Here is an 11094-nt window from a genome sequence, read left to right on the forward strand (position 1 = left end):
TGTCGATATGTGTTTCCCATTGTTTGATTTTGTTCTGGGCAATTAAATTTTTGTGGAACATTCTGCAACACTTGATTTCAGTTTATTGGAACTGAGCATTTCTTGATTGTCACATGAGATGGGTGGTCATTCTTATTTCCCCTTTCTTGCTTCTCATTTTTTGTAGGATGTGAAGAAACTGAGGAGGCAGACATTTATTTCCTGATTGATGGGTCAGGCAGCATCTACCCTGATGATTTCCATGACATGAAAGTCTTTATGAATGAGCTGATCAATATGTTCCAGGTTGGCACTGACAGAGTTCGTTTTGGGGTGGTTCAGTATGGAAGCAATCCCCAAACGGAGTTTGAAATTAACCAGTACAACACTGTGGCACAATTAAAAGAAGCCATCAAGGTGATTATACAGATAGGTGGTGGCACCAGAACAGGTGATGCTTTAACATACATGCAGAGTCTGTTTAAAAAGGCAGCCCGGGAGCATGTTCCCCAGTTCCTCATCATCATTACAGATGGAGAATCCCAAGACCAAGTCACCAAAGCAGCAGAACAGCTGCGAGAGGGAGGGATTGTGATCTATGCCATTGGTGTCAAGGGTGCAGTTGAAAAGGAGCTGGAAGATATCGCTGGGACCAAGGACAGGATGTTCTTTGTGAATGATTTTGATTCTCTAAAGCTCATCAAACATGACATTGCGAGGGATATCTGCTCTCCTGAGGGTAAGGGAATGTCTGTGAACATTTGGATTGGTTCATTGTGCTACTGGTCATTTGGGCTGAGCTGATGTTTCTCCATGTCCAATAAGAGTGATATGGATGAATAGATTGTTAAATTATCATGAGGGAGACTGGTAGTTTTCTAAAAATTGGCTCAATCTCTGTCGCAAAAAGTATGCATGATTTTGAAATACAGACTAGGAAAACTGGAATATTTTTTAAAATTAAAAATCTTTAAAACCTTAAAACACTTTTCAATTAAAAGTTTTAAGGACCACAAACCAACACAATAGATCCCATAATAAAGTGCGCCTGCATCATACGCGGGTGCGCTTTATGCGACTTTCAGCATACACTGAAAACCACACTGGGAGAAGGGGTGACACATCCCATAGGGAACAATGGGGCATGTACCCCTGGTGTGTGCGTGCCGCCATGATGCCGCATGCACAAAACCCATTCGTTTAAATGGGGCTCGAGCATAGGTGGAATTCACTTTAAGCAGGGGAGTCCAGAACAGATCACCCGCGTAAAGAATGGGCAGACTGTATATAATAAAGCACCTACAAGTCCTTCGGAACAGGAAAATATAATATGCAACACCTTATATTATTAATTACAGTATTAAATTACAAGTCCTTGTAGTTGAGGGCATTGCATCTTTCCAAAGGTTGACATGGGAGACTGGGATGGAACACTCATCCAGATTGCTGCTTGCAAATAAAATAAATTATTTTCATACTGCATCAGAATTATAATTATATGTATCTTTTTTTCCCTTAAAGACTGTTCATATTAAGTGCTGTGGGCCGGAGTTTCTCCTTCCGTTTTGAAATGGACCTGATGTTTAGGGGTAGGCAACCTGCGGCCCGTGGGCCGGATGTGGCCCGGCAAGGCCTGGGACTGTCCCAGCCTGGTCCTGCTGCCGATTGCCACTGGGGCCTTTGGGGGGGCAATTGTCTATAGAAGCCTCAGAAACATGCATTTATATTAACATTTTTTTTAAATCAGCAAATTTTTTTGTGTGTCTTCCATTTGTTTTTAAAAAGTGTCTTCCATTTGAAAATTTTGTCCTACATTTGTCCTGGTTTATTTATATATTTAATTTTTTAAAAAATTATTTAAGTATTTATTTTTTGGCTTCGGCCCCCCAGTTGTCTGAGGGACAGCAACCCGGCCCCCAGCTCAAAAAGGTTGCCTACCCCTGGTTTAGACATTACTGGTAGTGTGCAATGATCAATTGTTCTGCTAGGCAACCAAAACTATTGTGATCTTTATTTGACAGAGACTTGTTAATAGAAAGCATGAGAGTTCTTGGATACTAGTTTAATCTTTTAGAAATAATTACCATGATATAAAAGGTGCCATCCAACTTGTTCGTTCGAAAAATCAAAAAAGCAAAGCTGCACACTACCCTAGTTTCTGGGCAAATCCTATTAATTTCTATTGTTTATTTGGAAAGAATCACTTTAGAGTGGATTATTGCTCATATTTCAATATTAATAAAAATGAATGGAACCACTAGCAATAGTGATCCATACTCTATTGCCTTGGTTGTCAATCTCTGGCCCTCTGGATATTGCAGTCCACTTCCCATCAGCCCTAGCCAATAGTGGAAAACAATGAGACATGTCTGGAGATGTAGTTTAACAACACATAGGAAGTTACAGTCATACTACTTATAATTTAGCATATTTATCTGGTATATTTGCCCTTTTTTCTTACTTTCTCATCTCTTTCTTTTTATTTTCAGCCTGCAAAAACTTGAAAGCTGACATTATTTTGCTAATTGATGCTTCCAAAAGTATGGACCAAGTTGAATTTGACCAGATTAAGCAATTCATTGAGTTGATTGTGAACAGGTCTGATATTGGGGCTGAGAAAGTCCAGATTGGACTGCTCCAGTTCAGCTCAGATCCAAAAGAAGAGTTCCCACTGAACAAATACAACAACAAAGCTGACCTGAGGAAAGCTATCTCTGCAATGAGGCAGATGAAAAAAGGAAGGAAGATGGGGAAAGCTCTAAACTTTGCCTCTCCTTATTTTGACATGTCCAAAGGAGGACGTCCAGGAGTAAAGCAGTATCTGATAGTGGTCACAGATGGTGAATCTGAGGATGAAGTAAAAAATTCTGCCAGAGTTCTTAGGAATAAAGGAGTCGTCATCTACGCCATTGGGATACTGAAAGCAAACAATTCCCAGCTTCTAGAGATTGCAGGGACACAGGAAAAAGTGTTTTCTGAGGATTTTGTTGATGCCCTCATGTTTTTTGGAAAAGCCAATACTGTTTGAAATTTGCAATCCTGAAGAAGGTAAGTATTACCACCTAAACTATGGAACTTTCTGCCTCAGGAAGTTTGGCTTCCTTTCTTCCTGCTTTCCCTGTTGTCTTGCCATGATCCTTACTTCCTTGCTTCCTTCCTTCCATTTGTAGGCATTTATAGGGCCCATTCTGCCATTAGGAAAGCTCTAGCAAGGTGCTGGAGACTAGAGTTCATTGTGCCACATAACCATGATGTCTATTGCCAGTTGTGAAGCAAGTGTTACTCCAGTTCGCTTCTGACTATAGAATGGGGCAGGAAACCCTCTTATCCATCTCCTCAGCCAACCAGGTCCTTCCCAAGATGTTATGATGATGGAGGGAAAGGCAAGGTGGTGCTAGCCCTCTATTCCATGTAAACCACTTAATCTAGCAGTTAAAATTTACTTCACCATTGGCAATGGGACGGGGCTATCCACCACACTATTGAAGGTAGTAGACATGTTTAGGGATAACATACAAATCTATCATTTGAAAAAGTGGAATGGCCAGGGGCTTGGAAGGAATAGCAGGGGAGCCGCCATTGCTGCCTCTTCCCAGCATCAGTCTGCCTAATGATAGCCTAATGATAGGGCCAGCCCTGCAGACACAGTTTATCTTCACCTTGTCCTAGGAATTTAACCTACCAATATGTAATAGTTAAACTTACTCAGGGAATTTGTGATTGTCATCTGGCTGTCTGATAATGTTCGATGTGATGTGATCTGCTTTTATATTTGATGTTTTTAATTTGTCTTTTCTTTCTACATGGTAATTTTATCTATTCCTCTATTTAATTGTTATTATCTTAGAGTGTACGCCTTGGGCAGGCTTTTGTTTACTCCTTACTTTTACCAACTTTGTACAGCGCTGTGTATAATTACAGCGCTATAGAAATAAAGTTTAATAATAATAATAATAATACTTCTTGTTCTGAATATCATTTTCTTTCATCTGCCCATATGCTTAGTGTTCTTTTCTTGGTTTTATTGTTCTAAACTGCCTTTAGTACTTCAGTTTAATGGAAGAGAAGGATTAAGTGTCCTCAGCTATTGCTTCTCTGTAGATAATAAGGAGATATTTGACCAGATACTGAGTAGGAGAGAACTCCTCTGTCTTTAATAGAAGGGTGGGCAACTGTGTCCCTCCAGATATTTGGATTTTAATGTCTATTAACTCTAGCCAGCATAGTGAGGGTTTACTGGAGTTGCAGTCTGCCAGCATCTGGAGGGTCACTATTGAAAAAGAGAGGGTTTTTTTTGCCCATTTAGTTTCTTTAACCCTGCATGACTAGCTGCATTGCCAAAATTTCCCTCCTCATCCCTTCTGTTAAAAATACAGGAGTCCTGTCCTACTTTTATCACTCTCTTTTCTAGTCTCTCTTCCTTTGTTTGCTACTTTAAAAACTTTAAAAAAACAACAACCGCTTACCTGTTAGCAGTTGGCTTGGAAATGCATGGCAAAGGAAGAAGGAGAGAAGAAAATTTTCTAATACATTGTTGCTGTGTTCTTTTAATTTCAGAGTGCAAACACACAGAAGTTGCTGACATCATATTTGTTGTGCATGGATCACGAGACATTACAGAACTGCAGTTCAAGGGGATACAGTTGCTCATGGAGTCCATTGTGAATGACTCAGTAGTGGGAAAAGACCATGTTCAATTTGGGGTTGTTGTCTACAGCACTGTCCCCCAAGAGGAATTCTCACTGAATCGATATTCCACAAAATTGCAAATCAGGGAAGCCATCCAAAAGCTGACACTCTCGAGGGGGTTTACTTTTACAGCAAGAGCTTTGAATTTTGCAAGGGAAAGGTTTGACCCAGCTTACAGTGGCCGCACATCATTTCTTGGCATCACACGGATGATTGTGCTTATCACTGATGAGCCGACCACTCCAACCGACAGACCCAATCTTCCAGCAGCAGTGCAGGCTGTGCAGCAAGAAGGGATTGAGGTCATTGCCATTGGGATAGATAGTGCCAGTCAAACAGAACTGGAAGAAATTGCGGGTGATAATGGAAAGTGGTTTTTTAGCCCGAGTTACAATGCTCTGGAAAGTTTACATGAAAACATCACTCATGTTATATGTGATGAATCAAAGCCAGGTAATGCGTGCCTTTTGTTAGGTGTATACTTTGCTTATTGGCACACTTAATATATATTTTTGTTACCATACTAATCCAAGACCCTCTTCTGCAATATGCACATGAACCAAAGGAGATTATTGCATGGAGAAAAAATGCCCGATATAGATTCAGGATTGCAAACTGCAAACCGAATCTTATTACACAAGCCGGCGGCTGGGCAAGTGCAACCCAGCTGCAGCCTGGACCCCAGCTGTGCTTATCCAGTGGCTTTTCAAATACCAGAGCTTGCTGTTTTGGAAAATAAGCTAGATAAGCACAGCTGGGGTCTGGGATGCAGCCAGGTTGCACTTGCCTGGCCACCTGCATGTGTGATAAGATTCGGTTTTGAGTTTGCAATCCCGAATCTTGTATCGGGTCTTTTTCTCCACATGGTAATCTCCTATGTCTGTGTTGAAGCTGAGCAAGCCGCCTAAGGTCAACAGTTGGTGCAGGAGAACCGTCTCTCCTCTGTGATGCCTGGCTGTGTTTTTCAGAACAGAAGATTAGCATCTTTACTACATGAGCAAGCTCTTACTTAGAACTTTATCAAATGGGCAAAAAGACGAGCGAATCGCAAGATGCTCCTGGCAATGTTGTGCAATAGCGTGAAGACTGTCACATGATGTTGTGCGGTGTTGTAATTATCCCATGATTATTGCATGGATAAAGAGCAATTCTAGCAATTTTCCTTGAATAAAAAGAAGCACTAGAATTTATCTTTATTCATGTGATAATCATGGGATTATCCTGGAATAACAACAACAAAAACAACAACAGGATTTATTTATATGCCGCCCAATCAGTGGGAATCTGGGTGGCTTACAACAGACGGGATAATATAAGGCAATAACAATAAACATGAATTAAAAAACAAATGTAACATGGCAATGTGTTAAACAATAACAATAAAATAAAATAGCGATGAACAATAGCAGTAAATAAAAAAATACATAGCAAATATAATGACAATTCATCTTGTAAATACCTCTCAGAGGCTGTCTCCCCCATATTTAAAAACAAGAAGTGGATTCCAGCCCATTCCTATTTTGGGATGCAATGTTGGTAATCTGTGTAGCCCCCCAAAGAGTCTCGGGGAAGAAACTGGCCTCCACATTTGCCAAGTTGCCCAGTCCTTCCCTTTGAGTCTTTGGTTGGAGCATCCTTGTAAACAGATAGATATCAGAGCCAAGGTTATAACTGAGAAAAGATTTATTAAATCCATGAGAGATAGGCAGCACAAACTTGTACAAGTAAGTTGTAAGTTCAATGATGTTTACTCACAGATAAGTAAATACTGTATAGGGATAATCACTTTTGCTGCAAAGGGATAATAACCTTTCCTGCAAAATATTTTTGACTGAAGCTATGCCATAAGGGAATGAAAGGAGAGTGATGGCAAGCCAGGAGCTACTATTGGACAGCAGATTTTTTTGATCTTGTTGTCCCTTCAGGTAGAAAACAGTGACTTGTCTCAGCCAACCTCTATGCTCCTCACCATATATTTATTGGGATTCAAGCAACGTCTAACATAACAAGTTTTCACTGTGGACCTTTTAAACTTTCCCCAATACCCTTCTTCTACCTGTTTAAATGCTTGAAGGGATATCATATTGAGGAGGCAGCAAGCTTGTTTTCTGCTGCTCCAGAGACTAGGACCTGGAGTAATGGATGCGAGCTAAAGGAAAAGAGATTCCACCTCAATATTAGGAGGAACTTCTTGACAGTAAGGGCTGTTCGACAGTGGAACAAACTCCCTCAGAGTATAGTGGAGTCTTCTTCCTTAGAGGTCTTCAAACAGAGGCTGGATGGCCATCTGTCAATGGGGATGCTTTGATTTAGATTTCCTGCATGGCAGGGGTTTGGACTTGATGGCCCTTGCGGTCTCTTCCAACTCTATGATTCAATGCTTCTACATTATCATATCCAGATCATTATATTTGTATTTTGATAAAACAAGTAATTTAATGTTTATTTTAACATGTATGATTTGTTGACTATTGGTTAAAATGTTTTAAAATTATGTTGGAAACTGCCTTGTATCTCAGCCCTGGGGGAAAAAAGGCATAGAAATCCAATCGAATCCAATCCATATATAATTTTTGAACATAACATCAGTTCCCAGAATCTCCACAGCCTTCCTAGGCATCCTGTCTGGGGGATTCAGGGAATTATAGTCCTCAAAATAACATTTCCAAGCTCTGGATAGATCCTAGCATATTTGTTTAGAATATTAACCTGAATGTTTGAAGGACCAATTCATGCTTGCTATCTCAAGGAAATAATATTTGAATTCAGTCCTCATAGCAAATTCCATTTTTCTCTTGGCAGCTTGTGGTACTCAAGAAGCAGACCTTGTATTTCTGATAGATGGCTCAAGAAGCATATCTGCACGTAACTTTTCTGCAATGAAGGCATTCATGAAGGAAATTGTAGACAGCTTCATCATCGCTCAGGACAAAGTCCGGATTGGAGTGGCCCAGTTCAGCAAAGATCCTCAGAAACAATTTTACCTCAATGAGTTCTACAATGATATTGCTATAAAGGGGAAGATTGATGAAATTGCCCAGTTAAAAACCACCACCTTCATTGGTAAGGGCCTGAGATTTGTCAGGAGCTTTTTTGAGCCTGCCAACGGGGGTCGGAAGAACACAGGAGTTCTGCAGTCCCTCATAGTCATTACTGATGGGAAGTCCAGTGACAGTGTGGATGAGGCAGCCATTGATCTAAGGAAAGATGGGATCCAGGTTTTTGCCATAGGAATAGCCACTCCAAACTCTTTTGAGCTCCTTCGAATTGCTGGAGATGCCCATCGTGTGTATGTGGTGGAAAACTTTGAAGGGCTGCAAACTATCGAAAGGAAGATTGTCACAGAGATCTGTGACCCAGGGGATCTGCCCAGCCAAGGTAAGTATCTGGTGTTTTTTTTTTAAAGTACTTTATTTCTCAAAGGAATGCTCTGTATTATCCATGAGAGGTTAATTGATAATAAGGGTGTTTAAATGACGGGATGTAATGGCTCAGCAGGTAAGACACTGACAGTTGCAAGGTTGGTAGTTCAAGACTAGCCCTGCATGATGGAGTGAGCTCCCATCACTAGTCGCAGCTTCTGCCAATCTAGCAGTTCGAAAGCATGTAAAAGTGCAAGTAGATAAATAGAGACCACTTTGGTGGGAAAGTAATAATGTTCTGTGTAGTCATGCTGTCCACATGGCCATGGAGTTGTCTGTGACAGCACTGGCTCCCTTGACTGGGAGATGAGCACTGCCCCCCTACAGTTTGACACGACTAGACAATCTTGTCTAATCTTTAATCTTTTAATTAAATCACTTGAGCTAGTGTATTGATGAGGCAGAGGTATAAATCCAGTAGGCACTCTCCAACTGTCCTGATTTGGCAGGGGCTGTCCTAGTTAATTCTCTGTCATTCCACTTTTTCAGCATCTTTTAAAATGTCTCAATTTCTCTTCTTCCTCCCACCTTCCTCTTTTGTCCCTGGTTTACTTCATTTGCTGCAAACTGAGTTGAAAGTGCAGAAGCAACTTAGGCCCAGTACACATTGCCAGGATGTGATGTCCTGGTGATGATAGTAGGGCTTGGGATCGCACACCAACCACACGGGCCCGAGCCCTTCTACATGCAGGTGGCAGAGGAATGGCGGCGTCCTGTCCACACGGGCGCCACCATCTTTACGTAATGAACGCATAGCGACCACATGTTGCAGTGCGTCTGTTACATCATGAGTGCACCATTGGCGCACTTGTGACATAACCAAGGTGCCGGGAAAAGAACCTGGAAAAGCCGGGTTCTTTTAACTCAGGAGGGATGTTGCGCAGTCTAGCGGCTGTGGCATCCCTCTGGAGTTAAAATGGGCGCCTGCAGACCACTGCTTTCAGGCGGTCTGTACTGCGCCTTACACACAACTCAGCAAGGAATGAGGAGAGAGATCTTGACCTTCTCAATGGGCTGAGGCAAAAGAAATCTGTTGCAGCTTTTCTTAGCTTGTGTTCTTCCTCATTAATAACTTGGACACTCTCTGATGTTATTTGGCCATACATGCCCTGGTATTTATTTGCAAAATGTTGGAAGGCCTGAGGTTATGCCAATCCAAAATATCTGACCAAAATGAGCCATGAATTATACAAATTTAGAGCATGACAAAAGTAGGGTTGTTTTTTTTTTGCTTTTGCATTCCTCTGAGGGCAAGAGTGAGTGACTTGCCCAAGGTCACCCAATGGGTTTTCATGTCTGAGCAGGGATTCAAATCCTGGTCTTCAAAGTCATAAGCTTTTGCTCAAAACAACTATACCACACTGACCTTTTGGTATTGGGCACTGAAAAGAAAAGAAATTATCTGGTTTCCACAGATTTTGGCCCAGAGTGTAGGTATTTAACCTTCTAGCAGCCTACACCAGTTTCGAATGAATATGTTAATCTTTTAAAGTTGTTTAGCCTGCCTTTGTCTATCACTTGTGACATTATGTGCTTCACCTTTTCTGTAGCACATGAAAAACCTCTCTTAGGAATTTATCACACTGTGAGTGAAATCCATATTATGAGAAGGAAAAATTACCTTTAAATTTTTGGTTATAGTAAGCCACAAGCTGGACTTCCATAGTATTCTTGTGAGATTTAGGACTCTCCTAATCAAGCCAACTTATTTAGGGAAGCAAGAATAGTGAGGGGAAATGGGAGGCTACATAGGCCTTGGTAAAACAGATGTGGAATTGTCAAGAGATCCAGCAAGGCATGCTTAAACAGCTGGAAAGTTTTCAGATTAGGCATCTTTCCCTCCCATAATCCTGGTTGCTGTTAGCTGGGCTGTTTCAATCTTGATAAATACAGTCTATTACAAGCACCTGTGCAATCCAGCTGTATCTTCGCCCTCCCAAAAAACACAACCAGAAGCAGTATGATCTAAATAGATCAAGGACTAATGAAACCCACTGGGTGACCTTGGCCAAGTCACATGCTCTCAGCCCCAGGGAAAGGCAATGGCAAACCTTCCCTGAACAAATCCTGCCAAGAATACTCTGTGATAGGTTCACCTTAGGGTCCATACGTTGGAAACGACTTGAAGGCACACAGCTACAAAATTGTTAAAAGGAAAATGATACAACAGCATCTCCTAGTGGCTTTTCCCTGGTCTCTGGAGTATCAAGCAGATTATGGGAGCAGATTGTTCAATCAACCTAGCTTTTAAAGAAAATACATTCTTTTCATAGAAACAAATTACATATATTTAGAAATTCTCCTAACTGACATATCAGTATTTTTGTCAACTAACTTGAACAGCAAGAAAGTAATTTTTCTTACATTCTGTCTGTGACTGATAGCACAATTCTGTGCTGAAAGTGTACATAGGATTGCAGCTTTAACTGCCTTTCAGATTGGCCTTTAATGATTATTCAGAAACAGTCCTAACTTTACTAAATTTATCTGAAATTTCCGTGATGAAAGCATTTAGATCTATATTCAAAATGAAAAAAAAAAGACCACTTGTTAGTTGATAATCTGCAAAAGATGTAATACGTTATCTTCATATTATTTAGGGATTCTTTTTTCGTCTGATAGCTAATGGTTTCGTTCAAGGCATCAATTTCTACTGTGTAGAAGAGCTGAAGTATAACAGGATGAAGGACTGTGGCTAAGAGATATAATCTTGAACTTCCAAGACATCCAAAAGTGTGGTGGTGGAGGGTGTGTGTGTGTGTGTGTTGGGGGGGGGTAGGCGGACTTATTAAGGGAATGCAAACACAGCAAATGTAGGAGTTCTAGATGTGTGTGATTTCCAGCTTCTCGCTCACTGCAATGCTGGAAATTTGGGGACTGAAGGAAAATTTCATGGGGGGGGGGGGGCTAAGCTCTACTTTTGCTCCTCTCCCTGCAATTACACTCCTGGTATGTATTCATGATGTAAAACAGCCTTTCTGCTAATTAATTTGGTTGCAAACTC

At 41.0% G+C, this 11094-nt stretch overlaps 1 protein-coding gene across 1 annotated transcript in view; it reads left to right on the top strand.

Moving 5' to 3' along the window:
* LOC121933001 (collagen alpha-6(VI) chain-like) overlaps nucleotides 1-11094 on the top strand; it is a 99909-nt gene that overhangs the window by 29563 nt on the left and 59252 nt on the right. The window contains exons 8-11 of the mRNA XM_042472177.1: nucleotides 167-718; nucleotides 2469-3001; nucleotides 4539-5121; nucleotides 7471-8046. Of these exons, the coding sequence (XP_042328111.1) occupies nucleotides 167-718; nucleotides 2469-3001; nucleotides 4539-5121; nucleotides 7471-8046 (2244 nt within the window). The remainder of the gene's footprint in view (nucleotides 1-166; nucleotides 719-2468; nucleotides 3002-4538; nucleotides 5122-7470; nucleotides 8047-11094) is intronic.

Source organism: Sceloporus undulatus, chromosome 6 (genome assembly GCF_019175285.1).
Source record: "Sceloporus undulatus isolate JIND9_A2432 ecotype Alabama chromosome 6, SceUnd_v1.1, whole genome shotgun sequence".
In the NCBI taxonomy this organism is placed as follows: domain Eukaryota; kingdom Metazoa; phylum Chordata; class Lepidosauria; order Squamata; family Phrynosomatidae; genus Sceloporus; species Sceloporus undulatus.